A 22061-nucleotide genomic window follows, 5' to 3' on the forward strand; every position below is an offset into this window, starting at 1 on the left:
GAGGCAGCTGCCTGAGCGGCTTTGTCTGCTCCATTCCCCCGACCACCACGGGTACTTTTTCGCTTGCCCCTTTGACTGACAGCCCCTCTCGTTCTACCAAAGGAGGAGTGGTAACAAAAAGAACCTCCCCTCCACTGCTGTCCCCTAGGACGAAAATGCGGCGGTTGACGCACAGCTGCAATCTCTCAAGGCACTCGTCAGCCTTGTTGCCAAACAAATGTGCGCCATCAGGTTCTTTTTGTTACTACTCCTGTTCAGAAGACTCGCTTGCACATCCGGAGCAAAACCCGACTTCCGCAACCACTCAAATCAGCGTATAACGGTGCTTGCTAACACTGTCTGCCGCATCCAAACCCAACTGAAGGGATTCGCACATGGCAACCTTGCTGTCTTGCACGAGAGCAAGGAAGCCATCCCTTTCATCCTCCTTGGGAATATGCTCAGTCGCTAAAGAACCACAGTTCCACAGAATGTGTGAGAACCTTGCCAGGGCACAAGTGGAGTTGGCCGATTTCAATGCCGTGCTTCCCGCAGAAAATACCTTGCGAGCCCAAACATCGAAGCATGTGTCATCCCTAACAGGAGGGATGGTAAGGCACGCTGCATGCCTCGAAGTGGCCGTGTCCGCCTGAACCACCAAACTCTCGGGAGTGGGGTGAGTGGATAAATAGCTGGGGTTGTTAACGGAAGGGCAGTACTTTTTTGTCAATGATTTATTAACAACCGGAAGAGATTCCGGTGACTGCCAAGCAGCCGCCACCCTGTTTGTAAAGTAAGATGAAAAGGTAACACCGGGTCAGAGGACGGACCTTTGTCTAAGATGTCCGTAAGATCATCTTGGACAAAATCTTCAAGAGTACTGGACCAGCCCAGATACTCTGTCACCCTAGCCATGAGTCGCCTGCACGCCGAGTTCTCGAAGCAAACACGTTTGCGGAAAAAAACGGAACTGAGGCCATCAGCTCTGTGCGTGCTATTTATAACATCCGGTGTGTCGCCCTTGACGGAGGCCTTCGAGGGACATCGACCTGACGTCATTGACGCAGGACGCCCACTGCCGAAAAAGTTTCCTAAGTGCACAGCTGTGGACATTACATGTCAAAGATGTGGAATACATTGGAGGACACAATCCATTCGTACTTAATATTTTCATTGTGAAAAGAGGACATACCAACATATCTCAAAAAGGCACAAACAGTCTTGTTGACATTGCGCCTCGCTTTCTCCATTTGTGGACCAAATGAAGAACGACGCAGTCACATTTGTCTCTGCGCAATACGAGAGACAAAGTTTGGAAACATGTCCATGAGTTTCTCCAAGTCCTTCTTTCATTGCAAATTGCGCAGAAATTCCAGAGACATGTCTTAAACTGTTCCCTCCACAATGAATAATAATAATGTCTGGATGATGCTGTGCCACTAAAGTAGCACAAAGAGGAACCAAAATCCAGCCACTTCTTTCCACGCACTCCATGCATGTGCATATCCACATAAGGGAATCCAAGATGTGCAGCCACTGCACAGCGATCTGCATGCACCTCCAACCCAAAATCTAGACAATCTGCTTTTTGAAAGACACAGCCATAGCTGTAGCCATAGCACACCCCGTGCACTGGCAACCACTTCCTCGCCCTCAGTAATGGGCTCACCAAACTAGCTTGCCCAAGACACCATCCTATCCCCTGTCCTACCCCCTTCCTCCCTACCACACCTCCCTTCCCATCCTCCTCCATTCTCACTCCCAGTCCCAAGGTCCCCTACCCAACCAGTAAGGAACACCATCCCACCCCGGCCATCTTTAATGATCCACATGTACTCCCCAACCCCTCAAGCAATGGTAAAACACACCCTATCCTAGGATATGAGAGAACATCCGAATTAAGAGCATGCACAAGGTTACCACACCACAACCCCACTACCAGTACCCAGCCACCCAGATCACCCAAACCCACGGCCCACACAACAAATAATAAACACACCCAGCCTACAGCAACTAAAACTACTCCACTAAGTTGCCCACCAACTAAAAATACTCCCACTAAGGATCCCAACCCTCCCATTAGTCTCAAAAATGCACTCATCAATGCCCGCTCCCTTGGAGCCCACGCCATTGAAATTCATTACCTCATCATCGGACTTGACCTAGACCTGTTGGGTAATCACAGAAACCTGGCTACACCAAGCTTCAGGTCCTCTGCTAGCATTGGCCATCCCACCAGATTACACCATTCTCAGATCTGATAGAACCACCACTCCAGGAGACGGTGTTGCCATCATTACAAAAAACACTATCAAACTAAGATCAAGTTCCATTGAAATAATCGCAGGGTACGAACTATTGCTCGCCAAACTCACTTTGAATGAAAACACCACAATTAACTTAGTGGTCATCTATAGATCCCCTAGCACAAACAGCCACCCAGAAACAGACATCCCACTAAAACTGGCGCCCTTCCTTAAACCCAAAACGAAATGTATCATCATTGGTGACTTGAATCTCGGTTTTAATGATAACCAAGATACCAAAGCAACCGCCCTTCTCCTGGCACTAAATGACATGAATTTCTGCCAACACGTCAATGTCCCCACCCATACCAAGGGCAGAACCCTTGATTGGATCCTCTCCCTCAACACCAACATCACTTTAGGCCCGATCACCCCACTTAGTTGGACAGACCACTACTGCATGGAATTTACTATCATTAGTGACGACCCTTGCACACCCAAGAACATAACTATGGACACCATTGAAAGTAGAAACTCTAAAAAGCTCACAGCTGAGATACCCACTCAATCCTCAGCAATGACCCAACTACTAGCGCCGAGTACTACCACAAATGCCTCTCCACAGCGATTGACACCATAGCACCTGTCACCTCCAAACTAAGACGCCTCAATAAAAAATCCAACTTCTGGTTCAACGAGGAACTAATCGCCCTTAGAAGGAAAAAACGCTCTCTCGAGCATGCCCATAATAAACATCCCTCCCCTGACTCAGCCAAAGCATTCAAAGACGCAAATACCCTCTACAAATCAGCTATCACCACCCATAAAGCAAACACCTACAATGCTCGTATTAGCAATGCAGCATCAGACTCCAAAGAGCTCTTCTCTATCCTTAGAGAACTTGAAAATCCACTTCCGACCGACACACCCACAAACACAAGCAAAGAATGGTGTACCACCATACAAGATGCTCTTGCCTCCAAAATCACTATGCTGCAAAATAAAGTCAATTCCAAAAAAACACTCCTAGCAACCAAAAACTCCCCCACCCCTTATCCCTGTACCCTTTCCAGCGACAACTGCAACCCCCCCTTTCAATTAACACCAGTCACCCACGATCTCGTACTCGACACAATCTCCAAACTAAAAGCATCCAACTGCAAAGGAGACACTGTCCCAGCCAAATTAGTCAAAGCCTGTGCACCCACCCTGACCCCCCTCATCACTAAATTTGTCAATGCCTCATTCAACGCTAATACAGTTCCGACCTGCATTAAAGAAGCCTGGGTTATCCCGCTTCTAAAAAAAACAAATCTAGACCCCACCATTCCAACTAATTATCGCCCCATAACCACAGTCCCATTTTTACTCAAAATCATCGACAAACTAGCCTACAACCAAATTCAAACCCACTTAGAATCTAACCAGCTCCTCGGTACCAGACAATCAGGTTTCAGGCCCAACCACAGCACTGAAACAGCACTCTTGGACCTCAAAATCCAGATGGATGCCATCAGAGATTCAGGGAAACTTTGCATTCTCCTGCTGTTGGACCTCTCAGCCGCGTTTGACCTGGTGGACCACGACAAACTCTGCAACTCACTTGCCCGCGAGTTTAATTTCTCTAGGGCAGCCACTGCTTGGGTGAAATCCTTCTTAACCGACCGCACCTCCAGAGTGTCCATAGGCAAAGAAGCAGCCAACCCCCTCCCAGCCCCCATAGGAGTGCCCCAAGGCTCTTGCCTTTCTCCCACGCTGTACAACGCATATACCAAACTCCTGTTCTCAGCACTTGACGATATGGGTGTCATATACACAAATTTTGCGGATGACACCCAGATCCTTATACCTCTTACAGGCAACTATGACCAGGACACATTAACAATCAATAAAATGTACGTCATCATACAAAACTGGATGGCACTAAACAGCCTATGTCTTAACGATGAGAAGACAGAAGTCCTCATCGTAGGATCTCCAGCCAAAATAGCAACCCTTCAGCCAGAATATTCAACCATCAATATCGACGGTACCAATATTCCAGTGTCGAAGCAAGTAAAAACACTGGGCGTGTACATCGATGCCAGCCTGACCATGACTCAATGTACTTTCCTCCTCCACGGCCTACACCTCCAAATTAATTGCGCTCAGCCGACAATTTCTGACCCCAGCAAATTGCCTCACCCTAGCCAGAGCACTGGTCCTATCGAAATTGGACTACTGTAATGTATTACTACTGGGCTCCTCCAACACCAACCTAGCCAAAATGCAACTTTTGCAAAATAAAGTCCTGAGGGAAGCTCTAGGCATAAAAAAAATCAGACCATATATCCAAGACTAGGAAAGATGCCCACTGGCTCCCCATCAAAGCCCGAATCATCTTCAAAACATTATGCATCACCCACAAATGCCTTACCAAAAAAGGACCTATCTACCTCAATAACACGCTGCATCCCAAATCTGACATGAGATTACTTAGATCCAATGACAAACTCCTCCTGGACCCCCCCCCCCGATTCAAAACCACAAGAGCAGGGGGCAGCAGCTTCACCACTTTAGCCCCCAAACACTGGAACACCCTACCCATCAACATCAAAAAAGCATCCTCCTTCACGGTCTTTAAGAAACAGTTAAAAACCTGGTTATTCAACCAATATAAGCACCCAAAGATAGGACCCCGTCCATCGTATACTGTTGTGAATATTTAGTCCACTGTATATTGTTGTGAATATTTTGTAATTTATATCATGTAATGCAACTAATGTAATGTTTGAATTCTACTTATTTCTAAGCTGTCTTATAACCACGCCGTGACACCCGAAGGTCTGGGCTTGTAACAAATAAATAAAATAAAATAAATAAATATCTGCTCTCCTCTCAGAAACAGACTTTCTACCAAAGTCTCTCCTTACACATCACACCCAGAAAACCTTATTGACCTATCCCTTGCCCTGCACAGTCTCATTTGCATGCCTCTCAGCCTCAAATTCCCTATATGTAATACACGCTGTCCGCCAACAACCACGGTGTCCACGGACAAATCGTAAAATCTGACAGTGGGGAATGAAAATTTAAATAGTGTACCCCACTTCCCCTTTGAGGTTGGCTCTTAAAAGAGCCTTTTTTTGGAAAGTGCTTATAAAAAAAAAAACACCTTTCATTTTGTTATTGCTTTTTCCACTTATTTGCTTCCTGATGTCTTCACATTATCCTCTGTAAAGCACTCCTTATATTTTGAAATAACATAGCATTTCCCAATATGGATAAAGAAATGCCATCTGCTTTAAAATAATCACCATTAACAAAATCAATATTCAAGACAAAATTCCACTTCTACACAAGAAAGCAGACATCACTCTGTTCACCAAACACCTTGCACCATTTTGCTCGGAACAAAAAAACATTAGAATTGTCCCATAGTACCCTAGGCAATATTTCAGAAAAAAATCACCTTGCCATTTGGAACAACTTTCATCACTGCCGCAACCAAGTTTTCAAGAGCACTCAACAAACTAGGAGCACGGATGTATCCCAAATGGACACCACCCCAATGTAGCACCACTACATCTGGACTCTCCCACATGCAGAAAGTCTTACAAGCTCCAACCACTGTCTGCATATTGGAACCAGGCACAGTTGACCAGAAAACTTCCACTCCTTCAAAACCAAAACTGGCAGCCTTATGTTTAAACATAGCATACCGCTCCAAACAATCTACAAATTAATCTTCAACAACCAACACCCTCACTTTCTTCACCTCTGCCATCTTCACTACACATACACCCTCTCTTCCTGCAAACAACAACTTCAACACCTGATTGGCTAATCCCTACAGTCCCCTTTCCATGTTGGATTTTCTGAGAAACCACGGATGTGGCACGCCCTGTTCGCAAACAGCCGCAGTGTCTGCGGAGCGCGTGACACTAAAGCAGCCCTTCTACAATTTCCTCATAACTCTCTGCACCATTCCCTCATTGGCTACTGTTAAGCAGTCACAACCATCCACCAATAACATCCAATAACTCTACATCTAACTCCATCATCACAGTTCAGCACTTTAAATGTACTGTTCATCACTCTGAGTATAATTCTACTGTGATTGCAAAGCACCTATGGCAATAACTACTGGAAAAGTCTCTAACATTTCTGCTTGCAGATTCACGCACATCCACATGCATGAACACAAACTACAGGTATCAATATTTTGTGCACAGTACATGTACAGCTCTTGTATAAATGCATCTGAACAGTATAACTGCCATTTACCCTGTATAACCTGCAAAAAAGCTTACTGCCATTTCTCCCATCTACTATGATCAAGTGTCACTTGCAAAGCTGTGTGCTTTCCAAATTTTAATTTACCCATATTACTAACTAATGTGCAAACTGTTATTCTCTTAATTTATTCTGTCATCTTTGTAACCATAACCACCCATTTATCCACATTTCAATCATAGTAGCATTTCATGCATTATAGTGTATATGATGTACATACAAATTCCTTTGTGTACATTCTGGGCATACATAGGATCTATCATTTGAAGTTCCTTTAGAAATGATTACAATAGTAATCAGACACAACACACAGCTTTATAACAAAGTGTCATTTCATGTTAAAAGTTGGGAGAAAGAACAGTTTGATTGTAAATGGCAAGAACCACATTAAAATGCATGCAATATAAGGTTTCCTGTTCTGTGTTATATGGGTAAATGAAAACTTGTAAAAAACACACCATTAAAGTGACACTTGATCATACCAGATGAGAGAAATAACAGCATGACATTTTTACTACTTATCCAGGGTAAGTAGCAAGTACCCTGCATTGTAAATACATACATTGCACACTTTTCACCAGAGTTCCTGCCATTTACCCTGTATACGTAGCAAGAAAAGCATAGTGTTATTTCTCCTATCTCCTAACATCAAATAACACTGCCTTAAAAAGCCAAGTGTGCTCCGTGTGCTTACTATTGTAATCATTTCTAAGGCAAGTTCAACTGACAGATTCTAAGTAAAATATCCAGAATACAACATAGACAAAGGAAACTGCATGTACATGCTATGCACAATTAACAGAAATCATTATTACTACAAAAACAAAGAAATACATGCCTACATTAACAGTGCTATTAACACACATATTTACTAACTTCTTTCTTTCACAATTGCAGTGAACACCACTCTCCTGAAAACCATCAGCGTCTGAAGTACAAAACACAACTCAGAAGAAACCTACTCTTTGCATCCAAAAAAGTGCAATACTGCCATAATGTTTTAACTGTTACTCAAACACTGTAGAATTCTAGTATTGTAAAACAATTGTATTAACCCTACACCATTCGATTCAGTACTACTGATTGCACCTCAGCAGGTGCACACTTTGTATTGTCATCTGAACACCAGTATAGTAACACACAAATACGAGAATAGGCTTCCCAACCTGAAGTAACAGCCCATTGCACAATCACACACCTCCACATTCATGCCTACCATCCTACGCAGACCCTTATGCACAATGCACACATACATTGCACGTCGTCCCAACTTGCACTCTTTTTTCTACAAAAGACCCCAAAGAACGCCTACCAAAAATCAACTCTGTAGAGAGCAACGCAGAAGTAGAGGAAATCACAATAAAAAAGTACAAAATAAGCATCCACCTCTCGCAGAATTTATATAAAAAGTTCAAACAAAACAGCTAATACAGTCACTAAGCGAAACAAAAGCAGCTTTCAGTAAAGAAACTTTGCCTCCTCTTTCAAAATGTAAAACTAAACAAAGTTATTAAAAAGACTGCAGCTACCACTATTGCAAACTGTAATTCTGCACCTGTAAATCTCAATATAGCCACAAGTAAGAATACCAAAAAGATTATTTTACAAAAAACGTTCTGCCACAGAGTCCTTCAGAACCTTATAAAAACAAGAGAGAAATCATGCACAACCCTTAAAACCTACCATAGAAAATTAATCCTGGAAGCTCTCGTAGACAGAGCAATCCTTCTCAAAAAGAAATTATTTTATTTTTAAACAGATTGAAACCACTAACAAAATTAACTACTAAACTACAAGACTTCTCAATAAACAGAATATCAACAAAGATAGCTTTGCAAAAATCTGTGGAGGTGAGTGGAGTCACACCACCAGCACAGAACCATATTTCAATGAAGAAGCATACAAACAAAAGCAAAGAAACCCAATTGCCATAAATAGCAGTGGAAGAGGGTATGAACAACTTAATACTATTATGGAACAAGAAATGCTGCTCACAAAATTATCCCCAGGAAACTTTGAATCAACTCTCCATTTCACTGAACCAATACGTCCAGTCTACAAATGGCTGTGCACATCAATGTGTAACATAGGCAAAAAATCGTTCACATCTTTACGCCACTTCCTCAATCAGTATCTGAAAGGCAAAGACAAAATGAAAATAAAACTATTACAAACTATGGACTCCTGTCCAATGCGAAAATACACAGGACCACAAGGACATTCATTAGCCTGCGTTTCTGGACCTATTTGCAAAAGCACCTTCCACAAAATCAAAATGCCAAAAGTCTTGCTTTAGCACTGTCCAATTTAAATAACATTCTTCTACATGGTACAGCCCAAGAACTACTTGAATAGACCACATCCAGAAAATATATTTTGAAATTGAAAGCCACTTACAAAATTCAATATCTTTAGAACAAACTAGCAACAACTTTACAGATGACTACCTTCTACTACACACATACGAAAAAGAAATACTAAAGTATGAAAGCACATCTGCTGAAGTACCAAACCATGTATGTGTGTTACTGCAGGACTTTTTATAAGAATAGCACAAAAACTGTAGACATAATGTACAAAATAGAAGACAATGAAGATTCCAAGTGGTTCCAATTAGCTCTCTATCGTATAGCAGAAAACAATTACGAAACCACTAACCCCTTAATACTTTGCAGTTACTGCACTGCAAAACTTGACAACAACCAAATACTGTCACGTCCTATCACTAATAACTTGGAATTATTCCCACTACCAAAACCACTGCAATAACTTAACTTGTATGAGACCATCATAATTCAAACAGTGCACCCATTTCAAGCAATAATACGCCTTCAACCAAAAACAGCAAAACTACCTCCCTCGGAATTACTGAAAGGCATTCGTGGCAAAGTAGTTTATTTGCCATTAGATCTCAAAGAGAATGTACACACTCTGGGAGTGCAACGTCCAATAGTTCAACCTTTGATTATCCTAGTTAATGGCGTACCAACAAAAGACAAAAGAAATTGGCAGCAACTAGTGGAATTACATAGTTAGAGAAGCCCTGCAATATCTAAAAGCCAATAATGAATACTACAAAGAAATAAACATCTAAGAAAATCTGAGGTAAACCACTGAAATAATTCAAGACTCATCAGGAACTGGCCAATTTCAACTTCTAGATCCTACTACAGAATCCAATATTTTAGACCATTATACAATTCCCCCATTGCACTGTAAAGACACCATAGATGAAAACTGGAAGACTGGAAACTTACCAAATGCGACAAGCCAAAGGACAAGCCAAAGGATCTCCAATCAGCATATGGGAAAAAAGTGTAGAAGCTCAAGCCTTTCCTCTACTCTTTCCAACTGGAAAAGGAGGAAAGTTCGATGAAAGACCTACATAAATAACAGCATCAGAATACCGCTCTTTACAAATGTATTCTGAAGACCCCAGATTCAGAAAAAACGTGGAATACATATTCCACCTTCTCTTTGAAAGTGAACTAGCAACTCTATACTACGGAGTTGCACACACATTGAAATCTGGTACCAATTTTCAAAATATGTCAGCTAAGCAATTACTACAAAAAGTGCAAGAAAAAGACAGTTTTACAATCAAACATTACAAATCTTTTAGCAAACATGCGCGGTACAAAAGAATACTGGTTACGACGTCATGCAGATGTACGCTGTATGATAAGAAACCTTGGCCTACCCACTTGGTTTGTGACATTAAGTTGTGCAGAATATGCATGGGAATATTTGCACGATTTCCTACGCATAGCAAACCAAAATAAAACAAATATAGACATGAAAACACCAGGAGAACTCTGTTCTCTAGATCCTGTAAATGTATCAAGATATTTCCATCATCGCTTCATTGCTATGCTACACTTCATTTGTAAGAAGACAATGCCTCCCTCGGAGAAGTGCAACACTTCTTTTGGATAAAAAAATACCAAGCTGGAGGAGCACCACACACCCACATGCTTTTGTGGATTAAAGATGCTCCTAAATTTGGTCAGTACAGTGATGCCACTGTTTTACAGTTCATTGACAAATATCTCGCTTGTGAAATCCCTTCACAAATTACACATAGTGACCTACATGCACAAATTTTACAATTTCGAAGACACAAATGTGGAAAGTATTGTCGTTGCAAATATAAAAACAAAGGGAAATACTACGCTAAGTGCCGCTTCGGTTTCCCTAGACCAGTTTCAACAACAGGCCAAGTGAACAACTTCATGTCTTCAGTTAGACAGAGTCAAAGGTAAATCACTTAAGAACATATATTGCATTAAAAGAACAGAAGGATCAAAATACATCAATGATTACAATGCAATCATTGCCCTCCTATGGAATGCAAATATAGATGTGCAATACATTGCAGACAATGCCACTGCAGTTACACGATATGTTACATCCTACTTAACCAAAGCAGAAGAAAACAGCTGAAAGACCCCGGGATGATATATCATCTGACAAAACACTGTCACAAAAATTGTACAGCTTAGGCATAAAAATGCTCGCCCATAGAGAATGTGGCTGCAACAAAGCCACAGACCGTTTAACCGGTACTGCCTTGTATGGGAAATCTGAAAACCTAGTATGGCTAAGCCATGGTCCTGCTAAATCCAGAAAAAGAGTTCTCAAATCATATGAAGACATAGAAACAATAGCCAAAAATGATCCCAACAGCCAAGACATTTTGAAAAACAACTTACTAGACACATACTACCCAAACAGCAGTACCACTTTGGAAACCATGTGTCTATTCCACGTATCCCAAAACTTCACATACAAAAATAATATTAAACCAGACGAGAAGAAAGGTAGATAGTTACGAAACAAAGCTTAATTAACCATATGAAATTGTCATTAAAGCTCCTCAGCATAAAGAACTATTAAATGTCCATACTACAACTTGTTAAATCATGGAGAAAAGAAGATTTACTACATACTATTATTATTATGTTTATTTGTATATGGTTAAAAAAAAACTTTACAAAATTGTACAAAAATAGAAAGATTAAAAGACAATTTCAGAAATAAATACATACAAAACAAATTAATACAGAATTTCACATCTAGAGTTCAGCGAATAAACAGTTTTCACAAAATTAGGAAAGCCGAAACAGAGAAAAATTAATACAAAATTTAATCTAAGATTCAATATCTTTTCATTAGGAATTTTTACTCTAAAAACAGGGTAAAAAATTGGCAAAAGTACAGTATTCAATAATTGTCATCTTAGTACTCGAATTCATAATACAGTGCATCAGCCTATTTATAACAATTTCCTTTTTCCCTGTAAAAAGTCTAAAAGAGGCCACATTCTGTCTTAAGGAATCTTACACCCGCTAATTGCAGTGGAATATTTTTATCAAATAACATGTATTTCTACACCTGATTCAAGTCCACTTTTGAAACATCACGGACAAAGCGAGAGAAATAGTGGAATCTCTTCTGTCGAGATGTGCCTAGACTTCCACACGCACTCCTCACACTCTGTAATGATGAGAGGACGCGGAGTATTTACTAACACATCTTTATTCTTAGCGTGCCTTCCCCAACTGCCCAACCCCAGGTCATCCCTTGTCCCTCCCCTTCCTGCGGCCCCGTGTTCCTCTCCACGTAACCAGGGAGTTATGTGACGACATCACCCCCCCCGATACTAAACATTAAGTTCGTTATTAGGGCATCTCTTCAATGAGACGAGGTGGTCGTCTTCGAGTTCTCTGAGGTCTCCAATTGTTTCTTTCATTCGATTCCTGAGGTAGCCAACAGGGCTCATCAGTGTCGGAATCCTCCTGATCCCCTTCATAAGGTGCATCCCGCACCAACACGTCGCTTGGCATGTGATGTTCGACTAGGGGTATGATCCCTGGCATTCTTCTGAAGTGGGAACTGTTTCTTGTTACTATACGCGTAGTTCCTTCAGCTGTGATGAGAGAGCCTTTCCTATGCGTGATGGTGAGGGGTTCTTCATTGAACGCTGCCATGTTTTTGCGATTTTGTGGCTGTCTCGCAACGACAATGTCTCCTGTTTCCAAGATATTCTCTTCAGCCCTTCTTTTCTTATCTGCTGTGTCTTTCATGTTTGCTTTCTGAGATGCATCTTGTCGTCTCATTTCAGCATCACCTTTGTACCTCTCTTCTTCTAATTCTATATGGGGTATTCTGGTTCGCACATTTCTTCCAAACATGACTTCTGATGGTGATTTGCCAGTGGTGCTGTGTGGGGTATTTCGATAGTCTCTCATTAGCTTACACAGTAATTTCTCCACTGGTTCTCCCGTTAGGCGAGCTATCTGTGTGGTGCGTTTGACACTCCCCATGAAACGCTCAACTGTACCATTCGCTTGAGGCCATAGCGGTGTTACTTTTCTGTGATGGAAACCCATATATTCCGCGAAGGTTTTGAAATCTTGTCCGGTAAATGGAGGTCCATTATCTGATTTCACTACTTTTGGAATTCCGTATGTGGCAAACATCCTATCCAATGCCGGGATGGTGTGATATGCCGCTGTTGACGGTACAATTTGTACGTCTGGGAATCTTGAATATTCATCGATTGCTACAAGGACATATTCTCCCCCTTCCAGAGGACCATAGTGATCTACCGCAATCTCTTCCCAGGTTCCGTTGGGCAATTCAGTCATTCTGAGCAGTTCCGGTCTGGTTTGAGGGTTAAGAACCACACACGTGGGACAACTTTTGAGCAACTCTTCCACCTGTGTATCCAATTGAGGGAACCATACTCTTTGTCGCAACATCCTCTTGGTGGACATAATTCCTCGGTGTCCTTCATGTGCAAGTTCAAGGACCCTTTTTCTCAACGAACGAGGAATCACAAGTTTTGTTCCTTTTAGTAGGAGTCCTTCTGTTTCAGCGAGCTCTTCCTTTACTGTAAGTAGACAGGAGATGTCTTGTTTAGTTTCCTCTCTGACGTCTTCTTTCAGTTGCTTTGCCTGTTTCCAGTGACCTGTCTCAAGACACCTCATGATGATCTGCATTGCGGGGTCTGAGTTGGTTTCTCTGGCTATTTGTTCCATGTCCAAACCTTGTGGGGTACTTTCTTGGACCACGTACATGATGTATTGGTCTGCAATGGACGAATCGGGGTTGCAATCTTGATTGGGATGACGCGAAAGGAAGTCCGCTGGATTTTGTTCTTTTCCCGGTCGATGAATGATGTTGAATTGGTGGTCTTGTAGCCTTAGGGCCCACCAAGCTATTCTGGGAGGCATTTTAGCTTGAGCATTTCCATAGATGAATAGTAATGCCTGATGGTCTTTCACTATTGTGAAGGGTTTCCCGTAAAGGAAGAGATGAAAATGCTTGCATGCCCACACAACAGCCAGACCTTCCTTCTCGGCTTGTGAGTATGCTTGTTCAGTTTTTGAGAGGCTGCGGCTGGCATAGGACACTACATGTATGGCCTTGCCGTCTTTGTGATCAAGTTGAGTTAGAATGGCCCCTAGGCCGACCGGGCTAGCATCCACTATTAATTCCGTGTGCTTCCGTGGATCAAAATATGCCATATTTTTGGCATCCGCGATGCGATCTTTGATGATTTGGAACGCTTGTTGGCATTCATCTGTCCATCGGAACTCGGCGTTGAGCTTAGTGAGGGCTCTCAAGGGTGCGCTAACCGATGCAAAGTCCTTTATGTATCTTGTGCAGTAGCTTGCCAGGCCTAGAAACGATCGCAGATCAGTGACGGAGGTTGGTGGAGTCATGCTCGTGAGTGCCCTGACCTTCTCAGGATCCGGTGTCATTCCATTTTTGGAGAAAATGTGGCCGAAGAATCGTAGGGTTGGCTTTCTAAATTCGCATTTGTCCTTGTTTAGGGTGAGGTGTGCTTCCTCCAGTGCCATGCACACACGCATAAGAGTGTCATCGTGTTGCTCTTGATTTTGTCCAAATACTAAGATGTCGTCGCTGTAGTTCAAGCAATTTGGCACGTGTTTAATTATGTTGTGAATTTCCGATTGGAAAATTTCTGCTGCTGAAGAAACTCCAAAACTGAGCCGCTTGTATCTATAGAGACCCAGGTGCGTAGCAAAAGTGGTGATGTATCTGGACCTTTTGTGGAGTTCTAATTGATGGTACCCCTTATTGAGGTCCAGTTTTGAAAATACAGTGGCTCCATTGAGCAGATGCACCATGTCCGTTATCCTAGGAGATTGATGACGTTCTCTCAAGATTGCTTCATTTGGTCTTCGCATGTCCACACAAATGCGAATGTCAGCGGAGTCCTTTTTGGGGACTGGTACTATGGGAGACACCCAGGGAGTGGGGCCTTCAGCCGGTTCAATTATGTCTGCCTCTAAAAGTTTCATTAGTTCGATTTCCACTTGCTTTTGTATATTAACGGGAATACCGCGGTAATGCTGCGCTACCGGAGGAATGCTGTTGTCTATATGCAGTTCAATTTGTCTGTTCTTCAATTTTCCTAGTCCTTTGAACAATGCAGGGAAAATGTTGTCAATGTTGGCGGTGGGGTCCAGATGTTTATGCATCATGAGTCTATACAGAACATGAATCAGCCCCATGTCAACTGCCGATTTGTAACTGAGAATGCATCCGCTGTCGGTGGCAGCTTCAAGAACATGCATGGGTATTTCTTTTATGGGATCTTTGTATCGACATGATGCTGTGAAGAAGCCTTTACACGGTAATGGCGTCTTGGAACCATACGGAAAAATGAGTGCTCTGGCTGGTTGTAAGCGTGGCGCATTTGGCATGTTGTTGTACACTTCCTCACTCACCACATTTACCGTGGCTCCAGTGTCCACTAGAAATTCGGCAGCCACCTGGTTGACGTTGATGATGAGAGTGGGGCTGTTTTCTTTTGCGGTGGTGTTTCCAAGTGCATACAGGTAGCCTTTTATCCGTGGTTCTCCTCTTCGTAAATTTGATTCCTTCTTGGGTTTGTCCTCTGAGGAGGTGCTGGAGATGCTGTCAGAGTGTGATTGTTCTACCAAACATCTGACATATCTCCGAGGACGCCTTCTTCGTCCTGAGGACGCAGGTTTGTTGTCTCGCCATTCCTGTGAGCTCCTTGATTGTCTTCGATCCGAGAACTCTTCCCGTTGTCTGCGGCGTGTCGCGTCATTCTGATAGTGTGAGTCACGACCAGGGCTCAAACGTCTTGGCTCTCTTTCTGGTGTGGAGCGTCTATTCTTTCCACCTCCTCGCATTTTGCTACGATATATGAGGCATACAGCCTTGTAATGATTTTCTGCGCCGCAGGCAGAACACACTTGACCCATGGCAGGGCATGTGCCTTCATGAGGATATTCATGTCCGCAACGATAGCAAAATGGATCTGCGTTTCCCTTGGTGGTGCTCTCAAGCCTATGTAGATTCTCATGCTTCCCATGAATGATGGTGATACCATCAAGACCTTCGACCTGTGCTGTCAGCGCCGCATCGGATCGAGCCAGGCGTAGAATCTCTTCCAGGTTTCGAGGTTTTTGCAGAAGTCGTTTTCTGAAATCACTGCTTTCACACCCTACTATTATCTGTGAGCGAAGTGCTTCCTCATTTGAGTAGTTGTTAAAATCACAGTGTTTCATTTTTATTCTTAATCTCATCACAAACGCATCCATTGTTTCACCTTTCAGTTCTTTAGTGGTGTGGAAGATGTGACGCTCATAGTCCACGTTTGTGTGTGGCGTGAAATAGTTGGTTAAAGTTGTCTTCAGTTTGGTGTAGGTGTCTATGTCATCTTCAGGAATTTAATCCAGAATGTCTCTCCCATTTGATCCTATGGCATGGGTGAGTAGGCTGTGTTTTCTTTCATCCTCCAAATGGCCTACCGCCTTGAGACACACTTCAAAATCCCTCACCCACTTCTTCCACCTTGGTCCTAGTGTGCTGGTGTCACTCAAGTCAAAGTTGGGGGGCAGCTGTGTTATTAGGCCGTCCGTCATGCTTGTGCGTGATGTTTTGGCAGGAGTTACTTGTACAGTTAGTGATTCCTCAGATGAATCATCAAGCATGACAGATGATATGCAACTGTGCATTGATTGGGTGTGGAAACTTGGATGACAACAGCTATGTGTTTCCTGTCAAGACTTGACTTGAAAATGGTGGATAGTCCGTGTGTGACACGAAAATGTATGTGTGTGGGGAGCCGATGCGCTCCACCCACGTGGCTTCCTCAAAATTAGAGAGAGGGAGAAACTTCCCAGTCTTCACACGAAGATGAGCGAGAAAGAAAAAAAGAAGGAAAAAAAAAAAAACTTTTTTTTTTTGAAAAGAGAGAAAAGTCTCTGTGTGGAGCAGATGTGCTCCACTCGCGTGTGTTTCTTTTGTAGTTCGCGTACCTTTTATGTGTGTGGGGAGCCGACACGCTCCACCCACTGGTGCCACTTCCTCTGGCGGGAAAATGCTGTGAGGAGCCGACGCGCTCCAGTCACGCGCTTCTGCGTGAGGAGCCGATGCGCTCCACTCACGAGCAAATCCCTTTTGCTGGAGTGAGCCGTCACGGGGAGCCGATGCGCTCCACCCGCGAATCTCCTGCCCGCCGTCGGCGGGAAAACGCTGTGAGGAGCCGACGCGCTCCACTCACACGCGAATGTGCCTCTGTGAATCTGCGAAGCAGTCGCAGGGAGCCAATGCGCTCCACCTGCAACACAGACGTGTAGAATTGCAGGGAGCCGACGCTCTCCACCTGCGAGTCTTCCTGTCACCGTTGGCGGGTATTTGCGAAACCCCGCTCGGGCTCTTGATGGAAGTTCAGCTGGCGGGGAGTATACTCACTCCCACCCGCCGTACTCCGCCGTCGCGTCTGAAACGCCGGAAAGTGATCCTGCTGCGTGGTTTCACTCGTCGCCAGTGTCGAGATGTGCCTAGACTTCCACACGCACTCCTCACACTCTGTAATGATGAGAGGACGCGGAGTATTTAATAACACATCTTTATTCTTAGCGTGCCTTCCCCAACTGCCCAACCCCAGGTCATCCCTTGTCCCTCCCCTTCCTGCGGCCCCGTGTTCCTCTCCACGTGACCAGGGAGTTATGTGACGACATCACACCTTCGTACTCAGAATCGGACACTCTAGCAGCAAATGTCTCAATGTTTCTTTTGCATCCGGATCCTTACAGAATCTACACAATATAATAGAGGCCGGCGGTTTTACTCTTACAGCCAATATTTCTCCAGTAAGCAAAACATTGAATCTGAATCTCATATATAGATTTCTCCACCTTCTAATTAGGAAATGCATATAAATAGGGTTCCATGGATCCCATATATTTATAATAGGACACCATGTGAGAATACATCCTATATTGAGACAATTTCTGAGTTGTAAGGACCAATCATTATTTTGCAATAACTGTTTCACTTTTTTAACGTTGAAAATAAGTGTATTCAAAGATACTCCAACAGAACTCATCGAAGTCTTACAAATTTCCATTAATTTCCTCAGCAGTGACTATTTAGGTGAGCCTTGTTTCAGAAAATCTGGCAATTCATTATACAGGTTATTTTCAGTTTGAGAAATCAAGTTACGAAATAGCAACAAGCATTTCCACTCTACAATGCTCTTTAATGATTGTAAGCCAAATTCATAGCGGATGGCAGCTATAGGGATGCATTTCGGAAGGCACAAAATAGTTTCTCTAAATATCTTCGCCTCTAGTTTATCAAAGTCCAATTTACCCATAATGAATGGAATTTCACTACCATATAAGATTTTAGGAATAGTTTTTTGTTTTTAAAATCTTATGTATGGAGTATAAGAAAATCCACCAAATTTGCGGTCCACTATGCGCATTTGTGTCATACAAATTTTTATTTTTGACTAAAAATTGTTTGCACTTGAGCCATATTTAGTTTAGCACTCACAAGAAAACCTAAACATATCATTGAGTTTTTGACTCCTAATTTGATATTATTCAGAAACAAGCTATTTAGAGGGACTTTTCTCTTTCGGCTAAAGCACAAAATGTGCGATTTCTAAGGATTTACTGCTAAACCATTATATGACTTATATGTTCCAAATGCAGTTAACAAATGCTGTAGTCCCACTGGAGTCATGTCAAACAATCAAAAATCATCGGCGTATGAGCACCAACACATTTTTTTTCCTTCTAACTTAGGTTGAATAAATGAGGTCTTCAATAATGATGTGGTAGGCCCAATGCATGCAATTTCTTTAGAGAATAGAGCGATTCACAAGGTCAAATGCAAGGGAGAGATCCATGCTAGTCAAATAAACTGGATTTGCCCCTTTTTTCCATCTCAGTTCTTGTAATAGGGAGATCAACCATCCCCCTGCCGTGGTGCCAGCACCTTTCCTAAAACCAAATTGAGAGGGTGATAGAATCTGGTTTCTGACTGCCCATTGTTCAATTTGGTGCAAAATAAGACTTGCGTATATTTTAGAGTCAGAATCCAAAAGGGCAATTGGACGGTAATTTGACGGCAAGGATCTGTCCCCTTTCTTATAGATAGGGATTATATAACTCATATTCCATGAGCTGGGAATGATTTTAGTGCCGCTTATATCCTGGAAGAGAAGAAATAGGGCCTTTGACCACTTGTGAGGGTTGCCCTTAAAAAGCGTTTGAAAGCCCGTTTGGCCCCGCCGCTCTAGAGGAACTGGCCTTAACAATTTTGTCTCTGATCATTTCAATCGAAACAATTATATTTCCACTCTGGGACTGATGCTTGCGCGAGCCTCTTGCTACTCGCATACAAATTTGTATAATGTCCCACCCATATATGTTCCCTAATAGGTTTAAGACTCCGTTCTACTTCGGGTTTGGAAGTTCTATTTATTATTTGCCAAAATTGTCTCACTGAATTCTCTTTCAGCAAGGAGAGCATTTCCTCGTTCTATGCTTGGAACAACTTGCATTTATAGCCTTTAAGCTAGTTTTTATAGATTAGTTTCAAATGTTTGGCCCCCTCAGTCCACGCAGTTTCAGATATTTTCAATAATTTGAGTTGTCTTAATGATCTATGTAAAAGAGCCTTACTGGCTAGCACAATAAAATCCTATTTATGACGATGCTTGTTATTAGCCTGTTTTTTCCAATGGTTTTTACTGAACTTTCAATTAAGGTTTTGTCATATTGGCCAAAGTATTCATGAGAAAACCTAATTTTCTTTTCTTCAAAGGTAGAATCCTCATGATTTTTGCTGAATAAGTTATTACACAATTGTACAGTACCAGAATGCCAAGTACACCTATTGTTGCCCATATTCAAAACCAAATCACTGGGCATCTGCTCAGATACCTCCTTGGGTCAAGCGATAAGCAAGTTCAGCTCAAGCATCCTATGATCACTCATCTGTGTAGATAGAACTGTAAAAGTCTCTGCCAAATTGAAAATATACTCGGAAACAAAAATATAATCAATTGCTGAGGTCCTGCCTCCAAGTGACCAGGTTATATAGGGTTCCTCTGGTTTCATTATTTGAGGAGCTGATTTTAGGCCCCAGATTTTACACAGTATATTCCAACCCATTCAATCACATTTTTTATGTCGTACTCAGAGATTGTTGGTCTGGGTTCTCGGAGTGCTCACCCATGACATTCATTGGGGCAACATATGAGAACCCTTCACTTTCCGTACCACATTTCATGTTAGTGTTTAAATCCCCTATCAATAGAATTTGCAGCCTAACATATTTGAAGAGACACTGCTCATTGATCTCTTCCTTCTTTGTGGTCACCTCGTGTAGTTGGGGATCCTGGCAACCAATAGATATTCTAGATTAGTATATGCGAAATACTAGCCACCTTTACCAATGCCCCCAAAACATTGGGGGGGGGGATTGTAAAGATTTCCATCAGATGCATATCCACTCCAAGCTTGACTGCTAAGAGTAAACCCCCCTTTGGCGGGCCTAACTGACCCATAGTGGCCAAAAGGTGGTGACACTCAAATCCATCAAGCTGCGCGTGGGATGTCATCCATGTTTCCTGAATGCATAAGATATTCTTGGTACGCAATAAGGAGCATAACTCTAAGGAAGAAAACAGGTGACAATTCCCTTGAGAGTTCCAGGACAGTATAGAAAATATGTTATCCAAGCCTATATTTGTTGTGTGAGATTTTGTAGCTGGGAGATAGAGTCTCGAAGGCTCAGGGCAATCCATCTCCAGCCTGAGTCCTGTTCCTTGAGACTCTCTTTTTTTTGGTTCTGTCCTCCTCCCATGAGTCCCGATCCCAACAATTCATGACAGGTATATACTTCTTGCTGTTGCAACCCATCACCAAAAATGAGTATATCAAAACCCCTCTTGTTAAATCGATCTAACTTTACTTAAACGTTCTGAAATACCAGTTTTGAATGAAAAACAATTCTCACGTGATTAAAGCACTGTGGGTGGACACCCTTTTAATGTCAGCCGAAGTCAGGTTTGCCAAAGGGGGAATATCGTTGAAGAGTTGTAACGCCCTATACCTATTCAGTGCTGGTTGCATACCGCAATCGAATAGAGGATACAGTAAGGTACTAGGGAAATCTAAAAGGCACGGTTTCCTCCATGGAATATGTTTGAATTCTGTCCAAGTAGATTTTGGGAAACCTTTTTTCGGACCCACCCGCAGGTGCCCTCGAGGGAAGCAGCGAGGGCTTATCCAAAGGATGCATGTTATCTGGCAGTTTATCTATTACTTCCAAAATAGGGGGAGGCAAAGAGGGCTTATCAGAGGGATGGATATTAACTGAACTGTTTTTATCTATTACTTCCAAAATAGGCTTAATGTGTTCACAGGAAGGGTTTTATCCATTACTTCCAAAATGGGCAGAGGAATAAAATTCCTAATACTAAGATCAGCTTTTGTACTCGCCCTCAACTGTAATTCTTTCGATATTCCAGGAGCAGAATCCTTGGGGGCCAAACTTAAGCTTTTATCCTCCAAGGGAAATCTACCCTTCGGGGCCTCTTTGACTGCTTTGCGGATCACATGAGCCACATCTTCATTACACAATATGGTTTTATCTTGCATCCCCGTCAATGGTTCACTCTCAATTGCTATCTCCTCCGGAAAATTCGATGTCTCTGGCGTGCCACCAGCCAACAAATGACTAAAAAGTGGCTTGGCGGTCGCCGGGGGGTTAGCTTTTACCTGGGGCACACTTGCTGGTGGACACAGTGCACTAGACACTTTACCAGGGTTAGATACAGTAGACTTCAAGAACAGGCCATAACTTTCTCTGAGTTGGGGGGCGTGGCTAACTGGCCATGGAATAGGACGTGCTGCATGAGGAGCTCCTGATGATCCGACTCTATTTTTGCCAAAGTTACCTGCTGAAACTGCAACGAGCGCCTAGAACTTTGAGGATCAGGCGTCGGAAGCCGCACGCCAAGTGAAGTTCGTTGGAGAAGTTCATAGGCCCCGGGAATCGTGAGATATACATGTTTTTGTCGGTGGGACTGTGTGGCCGCTTCGACACCAAGATGGCGGCTAACAAAGGAGAGGCCTCCGAGGAGAAACGAAACTGATTCCCCGGACCTGCGGGACACAGCTGCGGTAAATTGCCTGGAGAAATAATACAATAGGGTGATATGGCGGAGTGGTCGAATCCATGAGAGCGCCC

The 22061-nt window shown here is 42.9% G+C and overlaps 1 protein-coding gene across 4 annotated transcripts in view; it reads right to left on the bottom strand.

The window, feature by feature from the left end:
- Positions 1-22061, bottom strand: part of APPBP2 (amyloid beta precursor protein binding protein 2) — a 1587742-nt gene that overhangs the window by 184330 nt on the left and 1381351 nt on the right. Inside the window, exon 13 of one of the 4 annotated variants that reach the window (XM_069615074.1) lies at positions 9758-9851. The exons of the other annotated variants lie outside the window; for them this stretch is intronic. Coding sequence (XP_069471175.1) covers positions 9798-9851 — 54 coding nt within the window. The 3' untranslated portion in view covers positions 9758-9797. Of the gene's footprint in view, positions 1-9757; positions 9852-22061 lie in introns of those variants that run through there. 4 annotated transcript variants of the gene reach the window in all.

This window comes from Ambystoma mexicanum, chromosome 9 (genome assembly GCF_040938575.1).
Source record: "Ambystoma mexicanum isolate Mex_15411 chromosome 9, UKY_AmexF1_1, whole genome shotgun sequence".
NCBI lineage: Eukaryota > Metazoa > Chordata > Amphibia > Caudata > Ambystomatidae > Ambystoma > Ambystoma mexicanum.